This window comes from Poecilia formosa, unplaced genomic scaffold (assembly GCF_000485575.1).
Source record: "Poecilia formosa unplaced genomic scaffold, Poecilia_formosa-5.1.2 Scaffold579, whole genome shotgun sequence".
In the NCBI taxonomy this organism is placed as follows: domain Eukaryota; kingdom Metazoa; phylum Chordata; class Actinopteri; order Cyprinodontiformes; family Poeciliidae; genus Poecilia; species Poecilia formosa.
In genome coordinates, this window is record NW_006800518.1 from 61654 (window position 1) to 83646 (window position 21993).

Below are 21993 nucleotides of genomic sequence, written 5' to 3' on the forward strand. Positions count from 1 at the left end.
AGGGACATCCATCAGGTTCTGATGGATGTCCCTGATGGATGATGTAATGTTCCTGCTGATCGACTGAGAACCAGCAGAGCCACATCAGGTCAGTCTGGTTGAGTTCCAGCAGATCTCACCACCCACATCATGAAGCTTTCCTTCCTGCTGAACTGATCTCACAATGCACACAGGAACCAAGTCCTGATGGACCAGACTGGTTTACCAGGTATTTCCCAGTGGGTGGTGGAAATGTGTCCCACTGTTAGTCTGACATGGAGCCAGGAAGCAGCAGAACATCATCATCATCATCATCACCCAGAGATGAAGATATGAAGGTGTTTTCATTAGAACAAAGGAGCTGATTTAGATAATGGATCAAAACTCTGTAAATAAGTTGAAACATCTTAATGCTTACTGTTTCAGTTTCGACATTTAATTAAAAATTCAATCTTCAAATTCAAAAATACTTTATTAATCCCAAAGGGAAAATAAATGTGTTGACTCATTAAGTCTTCAAAGTGTTAATGTATATTTTAATGGCTTTTTGCAGGAAAGATCTTTTGTGGTGGTCTGTACTACAGTAAATCTGAAGAAGTCTGTGACTTAAGATGCTCTGCCTTCCCAATACAATGTGATGAAGAGGATGGTAAGGATTGTCCATAATTTTCTTGATTTTATGAAGAATACTCCTTTGCATCATCATCTCCACAGGTTCCACAGCCATCACCAGAACAGAACCAGCATTCTTTATCATGCTTTTCAGCCTTTTTTGGTCCCTACTCTGATGCTGCTACCCCACCATCTGAACAAGATCCGCATTAGACATTATTTAAACAGTAAAAATGTTTGACAATCCATCATGTTGGATGAAAGAAGAGTCATAAAAATGTATTTATAATTTTTTTTCTTTCAACAATATTCTGTCTGCAGTCAGATTTAGAGAACCATCCAAATATCAACCTAGAAATAAAATTTCGGATCTCAGGAAAACATCAGATCAGATTTTGAGATTTCTGTTAACTAGATGGACCTGGAGAAGCTCTGGGTAGGGATTTAGCATCTAAACAGATCTGTTTTACTCACTGAAGATCTTTCAGTAGACCTTTCAGGTCTTCATTGGAGACAATGAAGTCCAACTTCACTAGACTTTATTAGAGTAATTGGAGTCCAATGAAGACAATGTTACCATGTCGATTATCTTAAGGACCATCTAACATGTTCCAAGAAGGAACATGTGGATTATTAGAACATGTTATTGATGTATGATATATTAAAAGAAAATAACCTAAAGCCCAGTTCACACTACACGATCTATTGCCCCGATTTTGCCCTTACGACAATCTTAGAACATTCAGCATTATAAGATTGTCGCTTGCGATAATCTTAACCACTCATCATGTAGTTTGTGGTGTGTTATGACTGATCGGGTCCAGTAGAATGTCAGGACCGCTCCCATTTGAGATCGAACATATTCAACATGTTGTCTTAGTTGATTGTCACAGGGTGTGGAGTTTTCCCAGACTGGGAGCGAGAACGCAGCTTGTTGAATATGACAGGTACCCAATCAGAAAGCGGCTCTCCTTTCTGAGGGGAAAACACAAAGGGAAATCCCAAACAGCTGACACGGTGCAACCCGAAGTCCAGTGGACATTGGAGATGATATGTGGAAACAACATTAATGTTTCTTAAACATTTCGTGCGAAGAATGTAGAAATAACAAGGAGAGGAGTTGGAGCGAAAGTACTACCGCAGTTGATTCCGGTAGTTTTTTAGCTGTTCATTAACATGACTTAAGTACAAGTAGGTCCTAATGATTTTCATTCAGTCAGGGCTTGACGCTTACTTGTAAAACATTACTTAATGCCTGGTCTTAAAAATTAGTTAACTGGACTTGAAGCCATTATTTTGTGCCCATTGTTCTCAATGTAATTGTAAACATTAAAACAGGAAATACTAAATACTAATTAACCAATCAAGTATAAAGAAACAGAAACAACAGAACAGAAAACAATCTAAACACACAAATGGAAAAACGAAAAGAAGGTAACTCGCTTTGTAAAATTCAGTTTGATTTAAAGTGGAACTCACAATACACTCAAGGGAGATATGTCACAGGCATCAGGTAAAATATGTTACACCATTTAATTTGACAAGAAAATAAATAGCCAACCACTGAATAGGAAATTTTGTTGACTTTTGTTGTAATGATTTATTACAAAAACCACAAACTAAGAAATAATAATAGTTATCCTGATAAATAGATCAGTAACCAAAAATCACTCCAAAATAATATTAGGTTAGACTTAAATTACTCAGTTTATGTCAGAAAAGAAACCCAAATGGTTAAATGTCCAAAAATTCCCGTTCCTTTTTAATGCGAATATTGTCCAGAAAAGAGTTCCATATCATCAAAAAAACTAAACAAAGTCCCGGTAGTGACTCTTCCTCTTAATCCAAAGTCCCAATCCAAAATGAAAAATCCAAAGTGTCATACCCCACCCCCCATAAAATGAGAAAAAAAGAGTGGTACCACCCAAAAATGCCCAAAAAGAAAAGTAAAGTCCAGATCTCACCGGAAGGGCCTCTCCCCCCACCCCCTCTCCAGGTGGCGTCTTCTTGCAAATCAGCGTCCACTCGCACCTGGCGGCGTTTCCTGGGTGCAACCTCCGATCCAACATCTAAAGCGCACGATCTGCGGTGCTGGGGCGAACATTGATTGATGTTTTATCTCTTTTCTTTGGTTTGTTACTTATTTTAAACATTCAGTCAAATAAAGTCTCCCGCTGCACAGATCTGACTGTGAGCATCTGCCACTCCGATTGCCCCGCACCGACGCACACGCCCCTTTTTATACACTAATTTCAGCCACACCTAAAACAAGCATAACTGTGCTCAACATCAGTTTTAAAAGTGGAAATTCTGAATAATGTTTTGCAATGAAATAACAGCAACTGTTATACAAACATTTACTCTTCAATGTATATATTCAGGGAAAAAAGCAAACATAGTGGTTATGTTGCAGCGTGCCCATTCTCTATGGTTTTATCCGACACCTTTTCTTTTTGTTACATCTTTTCTGTTTACAATAAGCTTACAAACTGGCGCTATTGCTTCTATGTTGTCAGGCAGTTTACGCTAATTTCCCATGTGATATAGTGGGTTTTTAATGTATTTTCTGTCTGGAATCTGAACGTCGGTGAGAAATCAGTTCATGTGAGGTGTGTTGCTCTTGCCCTCTTACACTGCACGATTAGGCCCGATCAAACAGTTTATACCTACAATTTGGTCGGCTAGTGTGTCGTCTCAGGTTTTGAAAATCACGTAGTGTGAACTGGGCTTTGTTCCCCTGGCAATAGAACCCAACATAACTTATCGTCGCATGGCTACAATGACAGATATAAACAGATCAGTTACAGCAGTTAGAAACAGCTCACCTCTCTGATGGTGGCGATTCAGGAGATTTAAAGTAAATGAAGTCATCCTTTGACCAGTCGCTCTTAAAGGACACACAGCTGGGTTCTGGTTCTGGTTCTGGTCTGAGTCTCTGATGGATCCTGACAGAAACATGATGATTAAAACTGAATCTGTTCAGTCTGGATGAAGCAGCAAAGAGGAGCAGCAGCAGCTTCATCACCACGTCTGTTTTGGCCTGATATAGTGAACGCTGTGTGAAAAGGGCTGTGGACAGTTAGAGATGGTGACCTCACCTCTGACCTTTGCTCTGGCTCTCATCTTCCCCACACAGAGTGGTTTTAGAGGGAGGGACTCCCTCCTCTCTGTCCTCACACTGATCCATGCTGCTGAATTCACATCAGCTCACACACACTTTCTAGCTTCACCTGCAGAGGAAACACACATCATTCATCTGCACATCAACTCTGATCATCCTTTACATCATTAGTGCTGGAAAAAGATCAGCTGCTCCTCCTCTGATTGGCTCTTCTTCTCTGCTTCATATCAGTGTCAGGTGAATGCAGTCAGACAGCAGAGAGGCAGAGGAAGCTGCATCAGCTGCTGCACTTCTACTATCAGTCCACTAGATGGAGACATGGAGCAGCATTTACATTCACTGATTCAACCTGCACTTCTACTATCAGTCCACTAGATGGAGACATGGAGCAACATTTACGTTCACTGATTCAACATGAAGAACAGGAAGGAGTTTAGTTAATTATTAATATCTACAAGTGGATTTAATTATTGACTATTTAATAATCTGACTGAATCGAACACTTTTCAACATTAATATTTCATAATAATAATAATAATAATAATAATGTTTTATTTTGAAAGGAAGAAAGTATTTCTGACGTTAATGTTGAGATCAGAGCGTGACACCAGGAAATAAAATCACTATGGAGTTTGTTTAGAGAAGAAAAGAAACATCGCCTGTTCATCATGGTTGATTCCAGATCATCGATAAAATAAAATCCTGTAGATGAACTTTCAAACAGAAGAGAGATTAAACTTTGAACTGAAAACAGAAGTGAACGTGTTCACCAGACATCAGAGAACAGAAAAAAACAGTAACTTTCCTGAGTACAAAGTTCAAGTAGGAAACAAAGCAAACTTACAGTTTCTTCAAACGATGTAAAGAATTGAAAAATAACATCAGAACAACAATTAAGCCGTTTTCGCACTGCAAGGAACGGATGGTACGCTTCGGAACGGTTCCACCTGTACCGTAGCCCTGTTGTGTTTGCATATAAATGATGGCGGCATCGAAGCTGTACCTGATGTCATTATTTTTTAAACTAAACAATGGTTTAGTTTAAACAATGGCCGAAGCCTTTTCCTCAGAGATGCGGCGGAAAACTTTCTTTTTCCTCGTTCACTGATCTAGTTCGTTCTGCACTCATTCATCAGGGAGTAAGCGGAGAAAACAAAACCCTCATCATGGGACCAGATAACAGCAGAATATTGGGAGGAATTCATTGCAAATTAAAAATAATAATATTAAAAAGAGCACTCGTCACAAAACACAGTAAGAACAGTTAGTGAGAGCCAGCTAGAACCGATCTGGTTCGGCTGGCAGCAAAACAACCAACAGCTGATTCTAAACCAATCAGCTGCTGATTCTAAGCAGCCCGGTTTGGAACCACAGCTCTTGTGGTTACAAGGGGCCGGGTGGAACCGGGTCGGAAGTTCTAATGCAAACAGGTCGGCCCTACTTCGAACCTGTGCCGTTCCGTTCCTTTCCTTGCAGTGCGAAAACGCCTTAGAGACACGACTGGACCCTCAGCTTACCAGGTGAGCTCAAACTGAAAGTAAATGTGACGGATGCTGCGTAACCGATGACGTCACAGCTCACCTGGTTTGTAGTTTCTTCCCTAGACATAACATATGGATAGACGCCTCATGTACCGCTCTCGCCTATTGTCGCGGCCATCTTGGAGCGGTACTCCACTCCACTCAGGGTTAAGTGTTAAGCAGGTACAATGACGTATCAGCGCATTTAATCGATCATAACACACTTTTTTGTTACTGGAAACTATATTTAAACATCTATCAAAGCTACATTTATAAATAATTGTATTTTTTAAGTATTTTTTCATTTGCATTGATACAAAGATCAGCATATTTAAATATGCTTATAAATATATAAATATACAAACACAAATAAATAACGATTAATACAGAATAATATACATTAGATACATGTTTACACATATAAACACGTACAACCTAATATATTATCTGTCAGCTTTTTTCCAGCCAATGAGTTCAGCAGCTGGGATTGAGTCCAAAATCCGATGTGAGATTCATCCGTGCTGCAGTGAATCCGTCTCTCTTTAAAGATATTTCCCTCTTCTTCCTCACATGTTTAGGAAACCTTCAAAACAAAAACAAAAGATTTGGGAGCTATATTACTTTTGACAGAGTGGAAAATATTACATATAAATAATAGTATTTACCACCTGTGTAAACTTTGCTGGTGAATGTTTTATAACACGTAATATAAGTTTTATAATATGTGTTATATTGTTTAATTTCTAATATAGGCTCTTGTGTCAGATAATCTAAGCCAATGGTAGAGAATCATTATTTTTTTTAGATTTACGGAATCTCAGTTAGCCTTCATAGCGGGGCTGAACCCGTATTACACCAAGCACTGTAGCTAATATTAGCTGGTATCTCGCCGGTGGACATAAATACAGTAAAGTAATATTCTAATCACAATATATACACAATAATATGTCCATCTTACTTGTGAAATGTTGTCTGTGGAGCCCTCACATCAATAATCCATCGACCAGAACAACAATATCCCTCAGTGCTGAGGCATCTTCTGCTGTTTTGATTGAGCAAAGTAGGAGGGTATACCGCTCCAAGATGGCCGCCGTATTTCCTGCGCCGGAGCGGCCAATGCGGGGTCTACTCTTATATTATTTCTGTGGTTTCTCTTCTTTCAGAACAGCAGAACCAGGAAGTAGAACATCTGCAGTGAAATCAGAGGCAGGTTGATAAGTCTTCATGAGGAAGGAAAGAAGTTCTGATGAAAATGAGGGTGTACTTACTTTTGATTAAGAACTCTTAAGGGCTTTCTCAAACTTAAGGATTCATAGTATAGACACAACAAGAAAGAGCTTTTGTATATCAATTTATGGTGTAAACAAATCAGAAGTTAAAACAAAGTAAAAATTTTATACAATTTAAAAACAAATATAGGGAGGTCATTTTCACTAGATATAGAAATATGGGTTAGAGTTAGCACTAATGTGTTCATGTAAATTGTGGCTAAAGCATACGAGTGTGTGTGGGTATACATGTACGGATGCATATCTTTAGACATATTTAAACCCAGATAAAATGGAAAATTAATTTATGTTTATTTTTTATGTTTTTAATTTGATTTAATAATGATTTAATAATAAGTGTGCATTGAAAATTTGGTATGAGTTTATTGGGTAAGAGTTTATAAGTTTCATACATCTCCTTTTCAAGAATGCTAAGATTATTGTACAAAATATGTGGCTCTTGCATTCCTTGTTCATGTATGTGATTTCATGCTAATCTCACGTTCGAAATAAATAAATAAAATAAATAAATTATTGTAAAAAAATTAACAATACTTTAGTTTATTTGGCATATAACAGATAAAAACTGTGTAAATGCATAAACTAAATGTTTAGCCTGAAAATAAACAATTATTTTTCTAACTTAAACTTATTTTCCAAACTAAACAATTAATTTTCAAATTCAATGTTCATTTTTAAAACTACGCATTTAATTATTTTCATTTGTCATGTTTTAATTTTTTTCCTCTATTTAGCAACAGGTTTAATCCAGTTTAGGGTAATGTGAACATGTTTAATCCAGTTTAGTGTAATGTGAACAGGTTTAATCCAGTTTAGTGTAATTTGAACAGGTTTAATCCAGTTTAGTGTAATTTGAACAGGTTTAATCCAGTTTAGTGTAATGTGAACAGGTTTAATCCAGGTTAGTGTAATTGTCTTTCTTGCTACTAGCAGCAGAATGTGCATCAACATGTAACACTGATCTTTAGGGAGTAAATCCTTGGTGTTTCTGTCCAGCAGAGACAGAAGAGGCTCCATGGGGACATCTGTCCTTAGAATGTCCTCAATCTGCTGCTTCATTTCCTCCAGAAGGTCTTTATTTGTGCTCAGTCCCAGAAGACGTGTGTGATGACCGACCATTCCACAGATTCCTCCAACATCGATCTGTGGTTGGATCCTGGAAATGAAAGTTTTTAAAGGAGTTCTGCTTAAAGGTTTGTCTAACCAGATTTATTTCCTCCAGTTCATTTTGTTGACTCTTTATTCTGCAAGCATAAACGTTTCATTTCAGCTGTTTGGTTCCTGTTGCCTCCAAGCTGAACGTTGATCCACATGAATGTTTTCCTCCAGTCCCATGAACCTGAGCAGAGACATTTATGACCTTCATGTTGAGTCCAAGCCTGAAGAGGAGAGGCTGCCGTTGTCGCCGTTCTGATGTCTCCAACCAAACACTGGACCCTCAACATCAACGCTGGAGAAACGATAGTTTTAAAAATACTGAAGAAAAAATGTTTACCTGCTTTCACACTGGAAACAACTGATGAAACTATTATCATTAATATCAGTATTATTGTAATAACAGTGATAGTAATAACAGTGTTATTGTAATAACAGTGATAGTAATAACAGTGTTATTGTAATAACAGTGATAGTAATAACAGTGTTATTGTCATTCCAAGCTGCTGGTTCATATAATCAATGTTTCTCTGTCAGACTCCCTCAGGTCTCCACAGCAGAGAGATGAATCACGGCTCTTCCTCCTCCTCCTCATCCTCCACCACCTCCACTGAGTTCTGATGGGTCGGTTCAGATCGTCTCTGAAGATCAGACACCAGAACAGAGGCGGATCAGAACCAAAGCCAGCAGCTCTGCTGAAGCTCAGGAGAACTCTGAGTCCAGAGTTCTCTGGGTCTGGTTTGGATGATCCAGAAGGTTCTGGACTCATCCAGAAACCCAGAACAACTGGACTCCAGTAACACCTTCAACAGAACATTCTGCTCTAAATCCAGACTGGACCGCTTGATTTCTTTGGACCTGATACATGAAGTGATGTGAAAAACTATTTGCTCCTTTACAGATTTCTGCTGTTTTGCCTTTTTGTCCTCCTGAAATGTTTCAGATCATCAAACTGATTATTTGATGAAGAAAAACTGATTAAATACAAAAAACAGTTTTTAAATGATGATTTTATTAAATTAAAAAATCTCCAAACCAGCTCGGCTCCATGTGAGTAAATATTCACACTCCTTTGTTAAATCATGAACTAACTGTGATTAAACAACATTTTTTTAGAAAGTTGGGCTGAATCTCCCAGTAAACCCAGACCTGATTACTTGATGATTACCTGCAGATACAATAAATTATATTAACAGAACCTCTGATGGATGAAAGATCTCTGAAAGCAACACATTATCTAAAAAAACTCAGAACCAGCAGAGAAACAAAGTCTCTGACATCCATCAGTCTGGAAACGGATCCAGAAACATCTGTAAGGTTCTGGACTCCAGAGAACCTCAGTAGAACCAGGATCCAACATGGAGAACATGGAACAGTGGAGAACCTTCCAGGAGAGGCCGACCCACCAGAACCACTCCAAGAACTCAAGGACTCATCAGGGGAGGTCCAGAAGAACCAGAACCACATCTGAAGCTCTGCAGGACTCACTGCCTCAGATAAGGTCAAGAGGTCATGATTCAAAAATAAAAAATAAAAATATTTGTTGGAGACATTTTTAATACTTTCTTCAAATTCAGAAGTTTCCATCCATCAGAATACATCAGAGAAGCTGAATATTTTCCTCTCTTCCTTCTCCAACATGCTGGGTCACATTAAACTGAGCCATGTCTGCTGTTGTCAGCAGCAGATAAAATTAGATTACTTTTATCATTAAGTTTATATTTCAAATTTTGTGGAGATGCAGTAATCAGATCTTTTTTGTCCAACACCGATTTCCCGCTAACAGAAACGTATGAGGAGGGCAGAGTATCAAAATACCAGACATATAAAACATAATCTGAAACCATTTATAATTACTTCATGTCTCATTATAATCGGAGGGCAAAGCCTGTAGGTTTAGCTCCTACTTTCTTCAAAAGACAGACCACCGGGACGCTCCGTCTTGCTTCTGGGTTTGCCTGGCTTTTTTTCCGGCCAGCGAACCATTCCGCCACCCAGTGGTCCTTTTTCAGACCACTTAGTCTCCTGTACCGCTCAAAACGCACAATATGTCTATAAATAATTTTAGGATATTATAAGGAAGTGCTGAGATATTCCGTTTTCCACCAAAATAACGTATTTGCCACTCCGGCACAATGAGAAACAGTAGAGGCTAAAAACACTAGACACAGAGCAAAACTCAGATGTCCCAGCTTTTACTAGCATGTAAACGCATCATCTACACACAAATCTGGGAGCTTCCCCGAAGCGTCAAATGAGTTTCAAAAATACTTCTGGAGTTGTAACCGGATCTGTGTGTAAATGCAGTTTTGTGTGTGTGTACCAGGATACTTGTGCATACTTTTTCAACATTTATAGGCGTAGGAGAGGGTTTAGTTTATCTTTAAGATTTACAAATCCAGTATTACACACGCACAGATATTTTTACACATGCGCAAATATTTTTACCCATGCACAAATTGTCATGATGGGACTAATTCTTTTAGCCCACATGTGCAAAACACAACTCCGGAGACAGGTAAATGTTAAGGTGATTTATTATAATACAGAGTGCAAACAGTACCGGTGTCTGGAACTTGTTCTCGTCACGGGCACTACTGGATCTCTGGATACAAAGGGGAACAGGTAAGGTGAGTTCAGGGTTCGAGAAAATAGATAGTCTAGCATTTACTAATAAGGTTTTACTTGCTGGAAGGTGAACTGGACCTGGGGGAAAGGTACTTTGGTTCCAGGGGAGGCAGTAGGAAAAGGCAGATGCTGCGTTGGATGGCGGACTGGTGAAAGGAGGAGGACAGCTCCGCACTTCTCTTCACCCGAGTGTCCAAGACATATGGCCGCAGATCCGATGAAACGATGACAAAATCGATCATCAAACTGCGGCCTAGGGTGTCCTGGTTCTAAGTGCACATATGGACACCCTTATGCCTGAACATGGTGTTCGTGATGGACAATCCGTGACAAGCTCAGAAGTCCAACAACAGAACACCACTCGAGTTCAGATCAGGGGGGCCGTTCCTCCCAACCACGCCCCTCCAGGTCTCACTGTCATTGCCCACATGAGCGTTGAAGTCCCCCAGCAGAACAAGGAAGTCCCCAGGAGGTGCACTCTCCAGAACCCCTTCTAAGGACTCCAAAAAGGGTGGGTAATCTGAACTGTTGTTCAGCCCGTTGATACATTGTATTAGCGGAAGGTATTCAAGTGGATCCAGAAAAACCCCATCCCATTATGGTTTATCCAACTCCAACTAACCATAAGACTCTCCAGAGATTCCTTGGGATGGTTGGTTGGTACCACAAGTTCATCTCACATTTCGCAGACATAGCTACACCTCTTTATCACCTGTTCAAAAAAGATGCCAGGTGGGAGTGGGCAGTGGACTGCCAACATGCTTTCATGATGCTGAAGAAAGCTCTGGTGGAGTCACCCATACTGGGGCAGCCAGATTTCGAGTTACCATTCGAAATTCATACAGACGCCAATGATGTTGGTCTGGGGGCTGTCCTGGTCCAACCAACCCCTGATGGAGAAAAAGTCATTGCTTTTGCTTCAAGATCATTGAAGGGAGCAGAGCACAACTATTCCACCTCTGAGAAGGAATGCTTGGCGGTTGTTTGGACTGTAAAAAAGTGGAGACATTTTGTAGTGGGTACAAAGTTTGCCATTTACACTGACCATGCTGCCCTAACCTGGACATTCAATTGCCCCAAAACCAGTTCAAAGTTAACACGCTGGGTGCTGATGTTGCAAGACTTCAATTTTGAAGTACGATATAGAAAAGGAATGCACAGTGTAGTGTCTGATGCACTGTCCCGAGCAATGCCAATGCCTACTGACCCGGCTGGACCGCCACATGTAGCCCTGAATTCTGCTTGCGCCTTGTTAGTCTTACCCCTATCATTAGCAGAAATCAAGGAAGCTCAGGAAGAAGACTTGGACCTCATGGATATGGTTCAAGATCCCAGATACCAGAGACCTGAGAGGAGCCTCTTCTACAATGTTCATGATCTCTGGTATAGGAAACCCCACAAAAGATGGCATGAAATATCAGCTGGTGGTTCCCAAGTCTTCAATTCCTCAGTTTTTTCAGTACTTCCATGTTCGTCCATTGAGTGGACATCTGGGCAGGCTAAAGACACTGTTCAGGTTGTTGGAAGTTGTATGGTGGCCGTCAGTCCATAAGGATGTGTGGACTCATGTAAAGATCTGTGCAGTTTGTCAGAAGTACAAACAAGACAATCAAGCTCCAGCTGGTTTTCTGCAACCCACACCTCTAACTGAACCCTGGGAAAATCTCGGGGTCGACTTGATGGGACCTTTTCCATCCATTCATCCATCCATTTTCTTTACACCGTTGTCCCTTAGTGGGGTCGGGAGTGACCTTTTCCATGCAGTAAAAAAGGAAATGTTAGCCCTAACAGAACTATCAAAACAATGATAGCCTCATTTGTTGGAAAGCATCACAATCTATGGGACCAACATATCTGAGAGTTCCGTTTTGCCATCAATGGTGCTCAACATAAAACCACAGGGAAAGCCCCTGCTGAGTTAATGTTGGGACGTCAACTTTAAGGGCCATTGGAGAGGATGATAGCCAAACCACCATCACCTCAGCAAACTGTATACAAATTGTTGGAGTGACACAATGAGATGAAGAAGTCAAACGGAAAGTTGGGATAAGTCAAACCCGACAAGCCAAATACTATAATGCCCGGAGGAGGGGTGCACAGTTCCGGCCGGGAGATTTGGTTTGGGTAAGGTCTCACCCCCTTTCCAAAGCAACAGATAGTTTTTCCTTAAAGCTAGCGCCAAAGTGGTCAGTACCAGCTACAGTGAGGAAACAGTTAGGCCCAGTAAACTCCAGTGGAAAGACCAGCACAAAGGAACAGACACAGTTAATGTGGTTAACTTAAAGACTTATTTTGGAGTTAAGCCTCCCTTACCTCTGGCTGGGGAGGGGCGGTGATTGTAACATAACCACTATGTTTGTTTTTTTCTCTATAAATACATTAAAAAGTAAATGTATCAAACAGTTTTATAGAAAAGTTGCTATTTCATTGTTAAAATTATCTAGAATTTCAACTTTTTAAAACTGATTTCGGGCAGTATCAGGCTGATTTTTGGTGTGGTTGAAATTAGTAAATAAAATGGGGCGTGTGCATCGGCACACAGTGGCGCAACCTGAAAGGAAGATGCTCACCGTCACATCTGTGCAGCAGGAGACTTGACTTGATTGAATGTTTAAAACAAGTAACAAAATCAAATAAAAGACATAAAACGGCAATCAAAGTTTGCCCCAGCGCCACAGATCGTGCATTTTAGAAACTGGATCGGAGCTTGCACCCAGGAAACGCCGCCTGGTGCAAGAGGATAGAAAGATGCTCCCAGTGAGATCCCGGTGAGATCTGGATTGTACTTTTCTTTTTAGGGACTTTTGGTGGTACCACTGTTTTTTCTCATCTTTTTGGGAAGTTTTTGATGTTTCGGATTTTTCATTTTGGATTGGGACTTTGGATTAGAACTGAGAAATACTTCACAAACTGAGTGATTTAAATCTAACCTAATATTATTTTCGAGGGATTTTTGGTTACTGATCTATTTATCAGAATAACTATTATTATTTCTTAGTATTGTGTTTATTTTTTTTTTATAAATCATTGTTGCTAAAAAATCAATAAATTATCATATTGAGTGGTTGGATATTTATTTTTCTATCAAATTAAGTTGTGTAACATATTTTACCTGATTCCTGTGACAGATCCCCTTTGAGTAAATTGTGAGTTCTGCTTTAAATCAAGCTGAATTTTACAACTAGACTCTTTAGACTCAGCTCAGCACAGAAACAATGAAGAACCAGGAAACCAGATCCAGAATCCAGGAATCAGAGGTTCAGTGAATGTGGTGTTGAAGGTGTGGAGGAGGATCAGTGAGTCAGAGGAGACTCTGTAGAAGGACAGAATGCCAGCAGGACAGTCCACATACACTGATACTCTGTTAGAGACGGAGGAGGAGGAGAGACGAGTTTCTATGTTATTGTGCCAGACAGAGAAACCATCATCAGAACATTTTAGACTCCAGGAATGATCATTCGCTCCAAACCAACAGCCTCTCCAGTCTCCTTTCCTCTTGATTCTTCTGTAACTCACTGATATATCAACTTCTCCTCTCCACTCGACCTCCCAGTAACAGCGACCAGTCAGACCAGTTCTACACAGCAGCTGAGGATAATAATCAAATCTTTCTGGATGATCAGGATATGACTGAAGTTCATTCACAAATGACACCTTCCTGTTGTCTTCAGAGAGTTTGAGTTTTCTGCTCACTGTGTTTGTGTCGATGGTGAGTTGACAGGAATCTGATGGAGAGAACAAACATAATCCAGCTGCAGTTATTGATCATTTATTGATCTTTGATGATGATCCTGAATGAGTGATGTGATAGTTTGAAGATGGTTGAATGTGAGCTGCTTTGTTGTCATGAATCAGATGAAAAACACACTTACACTTCCTCAGACCTGGTGTCAAGAATGGGCCTCCAGCAGGCTCCACCCTGAAAGGAGGAGGGGGGTCAGACCATCAGTCTCTTTCAGCAGCAAACATGGACATTACATGTCTCTCAGACACACATTGTCTTATTATGATTTCATTAATCTGTATAATTTAACTTCTTATCCATCAGTCAATCAGCTTCTTGTATTTTCTTAGTAGATCCATCAGTGGAAGCCCCACCCAGCCCATGATGGTCCTGGTTGGTGAAGAGATTTTCCATGAAATTTAATATAATTTTCCATGATCCATATACAACAGGATCAGAAAGAAAAGTGTATGACTGAAAGACCTAACCCTCCCAAGCTGAACTAGTGAACATGTAAAAGTGTAGTAAAGGCAGATAGGGAGGAAAACTAAATGACAAAAAGTGTAGAAATGAACCCCACACAGACAGGTATGAATTGAAAAGTGTCATTATATTGACTGAGGAATCCTGTGATAATGTCTATACACACAGAAAAACATATTAGCAGCAATGCAAACATAAGGTTGTACATATATGTATAATTAATTGCTTCTATGAAGAGACAGACAGACTCCACACCACAACACCACTAATCTTTAACAGAAAGCTTATTCGATGACTAAATAAATACAAGTACTTAATAAAACAGAATAATAATAGCTACTGCAGTGTTTGCAGAGCATTATAAAAATGAAGACTGGCTCTCAGTCAGGCTCCAGTCTTATTGTTCATACTAAATGTCACATCACTATATTGCAGTCTTTGGTGACACCATTGTTGTACATGTGCGAAACCTCAGTCAACACCTCCGCACAGTAGTCGCAGTGTCTGCTTTTATCATGCAACATATTTGTTACTGTACAGCTAGCTTTGCTAACATCACTTCCACATAACTTGTTTCTTTGAGCTTCCTTTCTAAGTGACGATAAAAGTTGGGCATACTCCCTACTATCTCTGAAGGCAAAGCGCTGCTTAATTTACGTCATTATGTGCTTTCTTATGATTTATGTAGGGAAAGGTATTACCGCTGATTAGACAGTCATCATCTCCACAAACACTGGCCAACATTTTGAAGGAAAGCGTGTAAGTTAAAGGGGACAAGGTGATGGCTGACAGCGGTAACAGAAACACGTAATTAGTAAGTCGCATTATTGGTTGGATTTGAATCAATATGTTATGCATCCAGTGAAAACAAGGATATTGACAAAAAAACTGGAAAATATGCTTGCAATTTAGTAACATTTCCACAGTTGCGGTCTTGTCTGGTTTTGAAATAAAATTCTAAGTCCTCAATGTTCAAAACCAAGACAAGACCCACAGAAATGCACAAATTTTTTGCCTTTATTTACAAATTCCATTACTTTCCAGGTCTTGAAAATGAAACATAAAATAGCATGACTTTCAAGGTTTTCCATGACTGATAAAAAACTTGTCATTGAATGCGGTTTGCAGAGTTTCACAGTTAAATTTATCAATCATGTTTAGAATAATTTAACTGTCATAAGAGACGAAGAGAAATTCAGAATGTCACATCATATTTTCATCATTTTATTTATTCATTTATAAATGCCATGGTTCCAAATTAAATATTTAAATAGCATAATAAATATACATCTTCAAATTTTTCCATCAGACTGACTAAAGACGTTTCTCCTCTTCCTCCTCTATCAGACCTTCTCTGCTCCTGCAGCAGGTTCCTCCATACCTGAGAGCTTCCAGTCTCCAGTCTGGATCCTTCAGTCCAGCCGACAGCAGCTTCACTCCTGAGTCTCCTGGATGATTGTAGCTCAGGTCCAACTCTTTCAGATGGGAGGGGTTAAAGGTCAGAGCTGAGGCCAGAGAAGCACAGCCTTCCTCTGAGACCAAACAGCCTGATAAGCTGCAGACACACAATTCATCACATGATGAGAAGATGAGAGCATTTAAGTAGAGCATGTTAAGAAAATAAATTTAAAATAAGCTAGTTTTAAAACTTAACATGTCTTGATTGAAATAGCCTAATTAATGTTTTAAAATTAATAACTTATTCTGCCCTATTGACCTTTATTTTACTTGTAGTTACAGCAGATCATTTGCTAAGATCTTTGATCTGCCCTTTGTCTGTCTGGGAAACAATCAGGAAAAAGTTCCAGCTTTTCACACTGATCTGTGAAAGCCGTAAACCAGCAGGAGTTCGGGAGAATCTCTGCTTCCACTTTACTTAGACAATGGGGCAAATGGCTTTAGAGAGAGGGTCAGAGATAGCTCGAGGTTGGATGAGCAAAGATACACCTTATTTGAATAAGTTAAATACAAGAAGATAAAACTTTCCACAAAGAGTAACAAATTAGGATTTGCTCTTTGATTCTCCAAAGATGTCCTTGCACGTTTTTGCTTTTCTTTCTTTCTTTCTTTCCTTCTTCTTTCCATTTGTATCAGGTAAATGGATGCATGTCTCCGTTGTTCTGCAGTTTCTGTGTAATTTCATACGTTGTCTTCTATTGGATTAAACTTTGTAAATTCTGTGACGTCTACACTCATTGTTGTTTTTCTCTGTGGCTACACACAGACCGCCAGGAGGACCTGGGATCCAAAAGAGAAAGATAGAGCCAGACTTTTCCAAAATGAACTAATTCAGAAATTCTTCCTTAACAAGCCCAAGGTCTGAACTGGTCATTTTACGAGAGGAAAACAATCAAGGAACTGGTGCTTAGCCTGTTAATAACCTAAAATAGTAATGAAACTTTAGTTTATTCAGTAGGTAATGAAAAAATCTACATTTGTCACATGTAGAATGGATAAGTAAAAACTGCTGATTGGAATTATCTGTGATCCTTTGTTCACCTAGAATGCAGCAACTTGTCAATTACCAAGAGCTTTACTGTCAGTGGAAACAGGGTCTCCACCTGACTACAGGCACGTGCAAAGTGGGGGGTTAGGGGGGTTTGAGCACCTTTTGCTACTTGCCCCCAAGTGCCCATTTTGTCAATTTTTTTTTTTTTGGGGTATTATTATTACCTAAGCCCTCTTCTGACACATAACATGTACTAAAATTATTTGGTTTTTAGTTGGGGGTTCTTTGTACAACATAATAAGCCCCCCGGTCACCTTGTTACCTTTGACCTTTTGCCCGTGACGCATGACGGAGTTGCCTCTCGTACAGTGAGATAAGGCGACTAACTGGAGCTCAATGTACCGAATGTTCCAGATTACAGAACAGTTTTTGGTGAATAAAAAAAAAAGAAATGTTTTTGGTGAATAAAGTGGAGTAGACTTGCTACTTGTCAGATGACGAAAAACGTTGAAGTATAATTTCTGCTTCAGCGGTTTAAGCAGAAAGGTAATGAAATACAACAGACACTGACAGGCCTCTGCCTTTCTCTGAAGAACTGCTGAGCGGGAGGAGACAGCCAAGTGAGGAAAAACTGTTCTTAACTATCGATTCAGTATTTTTATCATACAGACATCAGGCTGTTGTTGTTGTGCTAGCTAACGACTTTGCTAGCAAAGCAAGATAACGGAAAAGCTTCTTCCCTGTATCGTTAATGATGGCAGCCATTCTTCAGTATTGCTTATGCAATAAGGGCACATAGCCCCTCCAAAACCTGTCATCTCCATAATGGATATATGTCCGATCTTCTAATTTGCTTTGCTGCACAATGTACATTGCATTTATTCTAGCATTAGGTAAATGTATCTTGAAGGAGAAAGATATTCATTTAGAATTAAAAATGACTCGCCCTAATTACCATGATAGCTATAATGTATGTAATCAAAGTGTGTCATTAATGAAGGGGAAAAACTCAATCCAGACTTTAAGTAAGCTTAGGGTCTGGTTCGCAGAGTATGAAGTTATTCCCCCCCCCCCCCCAATTATTCAATGAAAAAAAAAAACTAATCTCATTCAAGAAAAATAACATTGTAATCAAAACTTTTTGAATTGTAATAATTTAGTTTTTTTAAAACCAAAAGTTTTGTTTAAAAAACTTTTTTAATTAAATAACTAATTTTTGTCTCATGAACTTAAAAAATTATTTGCCAAACAAACTTTTATTTGCACACATCAATCTTTAAAAAAAATTTTTTTTGCAATTTTGGGCCCTGCCCACGACGTCTTTGAGAATCACAAGCAAAACTTTGAGTCACAAACAAAAACTTAGAATAGCAAAAGATTTCTGACAGGCGCAAATATGTCAGAAATTATTTCCAAAATTATTTTGGGAAGAATTGTTTCACTTCACAAGACAAAAATGTGTGATTTTATTTTAAAAAAAAAATTTAAGCAAAACTCAGTAGGCTTTTCTCATGGTGACATGCATTAACAATTAAATTTTTGCTTTTGTTTTTTTTGTCTTTTTTCTGCAGTTCCACATTAAAGTTTGATGCAGCTCTGCTTTCCTGAATGGACCATCTTCATCTCCACTGCAAGTGTAACAAACAGGCAGCTCTTTTTTATAAATTACAGTCACTAAAAGGTTGCATTGTGCCCTTGTTTATATTTTTAATAGTGTAATTCTGTAAAGACAAAATATGTCTCGTGGTCTAGCTCTGATTTACATATCTTGCTAAATTGCGGGTTTGAATATTGCAATACTTTCCTATAACAAAATAGACCTGCAGAAAGAAATAACTTATAAAATATCTACATGATCTATATAGAGATTTTGCTTAGCTTTGATTACATATCTCACAATTTTGTAATTTATCATTGTTTATTAAACGCTGAAAGATGTGTGACTTTGTTAATATTCTGTCCTAGAATGCGGTTAGATGTGCCCTTTTTTTTTCTTTGAGCACCTGCCCCTTTAGTGGTCTCTGCACGGCCCTGCCTGACTAAATATCTCTCTTCTTGGTTCTTTCAGCCGGGAGTAAATAAAAAAAACAGCCATGTTTATGTGTCAAGATTTTTCATGGTTATCAACTTCACAGTCAAACATCTATTAATGTATTAGACATTGAACTGTCCATTACCAAATAGAAGGTAATGGACAGAAATCTGGTTTCACCAGGATTGGTCACATTTTACCTGAGAGTCTCCAGGTTGCAGTTTGGACTCTTCAGTCCAGCAGAGAGAAGCTTCACTCCTGAATCCTGCAGGTTGTTGTTACTCAGGTCCAGTTCTCTGAGACTGGAGGATTGGGAGCTGAGAACTGAGGACAGAGCTTCACAGCTTCTCTCTGAGAGGTTACAGCCACTCAGTCTGAGGAGACAGACAGGAAAATCTGTTATTAAACTATTGACACTTATTTTTTCCTTTCCAGTCAACAACGTTCTTTTAGGACTGATTGAAGAAAATGTTGTATTTTTCACAACTTTATTATATCTTTATTGTGAACTTGTTCATTCCATATTTGGGCCTCCAGCCTTGAAGAAGTGAACAACTGGCAACAAGGAGGCTGTCGAGAGAACTACGAAATTCTACAATGAACTGCATTGATCCAGTGTAACTTTCAACAGAAAGAAGAGGATTTCTGTTGCTTTAACATGTAACATTGTGAACACACAGGCATAAATCCCTGGGGGCTCCAGACCCCCCCAATCTTGGAAAAGTCTAGAATTCTCCCCCCACAAAGAAATCATGAAAGAAACCCTTGTATTGAAACAATATCAATTAATTAAATTTAAAAAATTAAAAAAGGCAATAGAAACAAAGAACGAAGTAAATCTGCCAATCATCTAAGAAAAAAAATAAGAATGCATTTGTAGGTCCCCCCCCCCCATTATTGTTAGAACAATGGTTCAGTCCAAATTGTAGGAGAAGTGACAGCTGTGCTGCTGAATGGAACCGGTTCTGTTAGAGCCGCTGAAGTGAGAAGCTAACTGTTGCTGTGGCTCTGCAGCACCAACAAAAAACCCTCCAGCAACTAAATACTTAAAGCAAAAGACGTGTAACATGTATTTATTTACTTTCTCTACTCAATAGGAAGAAACACATTGACAATAAACAGTTCGTTATTTCATTACTTTGGCTGAATCATGATAAACTGCCACCTTATGCCTTGGAAATCAAAACTAGTTAAACTGCTACATTGCTTTCATAGACTTAGCTCCTTTTTCTGTTGAAGGTAGCCAATATTTAAATTATATTTAGCTCTCTAACTCTTACTTTAATAAGAAGGGTATGAAATGGGAGCGGCTGAGCGTTACCACTAGCTGACAGCTCAGTATGGGAGCCGAGAGCAGAGGGGCTATTGCAGCTGACAGTAAAACAAAATAGAGTATGTCTTCATTTCTTATCATATTCAATGTAGAGCCTTTAAAACCACAAAATAAAATCTGAATATTTTTCTAGAAAACTCTGGTGGTGACCTTTGAGTTTAAGTTACGTTACTTCCCAAATATTCAATTCCTATATATTCATAGGTTCTCAACCATCCAGGACAAGAAAAACCCCATCAAAAATAAATGGTTAAAGCAACTTAAGGTATAATTTAAATAACACATGACTTGTATTGAGAACCACTGCAATAAATCAATATTTATGAGGAATTGTATTAAGTGGAGTTACTTATTAAAACTTGTTTTTATTTAGAGCCTTAAGTTTTTGTAAAGGTGTAACAGAGATTAGATCTGTGACACTGAACCAAACTGATATCTAAGCAACATTTGACATTTGAATCTTAGTTTGACTTCTATGGGTCTCAACAGGTTGTTTACTGAGAAAACACTTTTGTTATTCATTGCTACTCATTTTTGGTGGTACAGCTTGAATACACACAAAAAATTTAAACCAGATTTTATGTTACATTTTAATGTAACTTTACCACCCCCCAAAATTTCTCTTGAAAAGTTTCCCTGTTTGTGGTCCACCCAATAATGAGATGGGATCTACACCCTTGCGAGGACAGTCACTGACAAGAGCCTGTCTCTCGTCTACTCATCAACTGCCAGCTGCCGACATTGAGGAAACAATGCACCAATAAATAAACTGACAAAATATAACTAAATGTTAAACTCATCATTAGCAGATTTCTACCTATCAACAATACCTGCAGTAACAATGTGTGTCCTTACAGAGCTTTGTTGGAGGCTTTAACCACTGGCAGCAGCCTCAGAAAAACCTCCTCTGAAGCAGAGTATTTCTTCAGGTCAAACACATCCAGATCTTTTCCTGATGACATTAAGATGAAACCCAGAGCTGACCACTGAGCAGGAGACAGTTCATCTGTGGAGAGACTTCCTGAACTCAGAGACTGTTGGATCTCCTTCACTAGAGAACGATCATTCAGTTCATTCAGACAGTGGTACAGATTGATGCTTTTCTCTGCAGACACATTCTCACTGATCTTCTCCTTGATGTACTGAACTGTTTCCTGATTGGTCTGTGAGTTACTTCCTGTCTGTGTCAGCAGACCTTGTAGGAGTCTCTGATTGGTCTGCAGTGAAAGTCCCAGGAGGAAACGGAGGAACAAGTCCAGGTGTCCATTTGGACTCTGTAAGGCCTGATCAACAGCTCTCTGATGGACAGACTTTAGTTTAGGTTTATTAATTAATAAAGACTTCTTAGATGTTTCAGTTTCTTCCATCAGGTTGACACCACAGTTGATGTAGGTCCGATGAACATGAAAAGCAGCCAGAAACTCCTGAACACTCAGATGGACGAAGCAGAACACCTTGTCCTGGTACAGCCCTCTCTCCTCTCTAAAGATCTGTGTGAACACTCCTGAGTACACTGAGGCTGCTCTGATATCGATGCCACACTCTGTCAGGTCTGATTCATAGAAGATCAGGTTTCCTGTCTGCAGCTGATCAAAAGCCAGTTTTCCCAGAGACCCGATCATCTTCCTGCTTTTTCGACTCCAGTGTGGATCCGTTTCAGCCCCTCCG

General features: G+C 39.1%; 1 protein-coding gene across 1 annotated transcript; it reads right to left on the minus strand.

Annotated features, from left to right (window-relative positions):
- Nucleotides 1-13372: 13372 nt before the first annotated feature.
- On the minus strand, nucleotides 13373-21984 carry LOC103129801 (protein NLRC3-like). Its single transcript, XM_007541003.2, has 5 exons — nucleotides 21181-21984; nucleotides 19193-19366; nucleotides 15893-16066; nucleotides 14177-14223; nucleotides 13373-14029 (listed from the first exon to the last, which is right to left on the minus strand). Exons 1-5 carry the CDS (start codon nucleotides 21945-21947, stop codon nucleotides 13506-13508), a joined length of 1686 nt encoding a protein of 561 aa, XP_007541065.2. The 5' UTR covers nucleotides 21948-21984; the 3' UTR covers nucleotides 13373-13505.
- Nucleotides 21985-21993: the final 9 nt, after the last annotated feature.

What these genes read in the sequence shown, in the direction of transcription:
- LOC103129801 (XM_007541003.2), bottom strand. Translation starts at nt 21,947, where the DNA reads ATGATCGGGTCTCTGGGAAAACTGGCTTTTGATCAGCTGCAGACAGGA. An exon ending in AAAGCCTCCAACAAAGCTCT is followed by an intron (nt 19,367 to 21,180) that starts GTAAGGACACAC and finishes CTGTCTCCTCAG; the next exon opens with ACTGAGTGGCTGTAACCTCT. An exon ending in GACACCAGGTCTGAGGAAGT is followed by an intron (nt 14,030 to 14,176) that starts GTAAGTGTGTTT and finishes TCTCTCCATCAG; the next exon opens with ATTCCTGTCAACTCACCATC.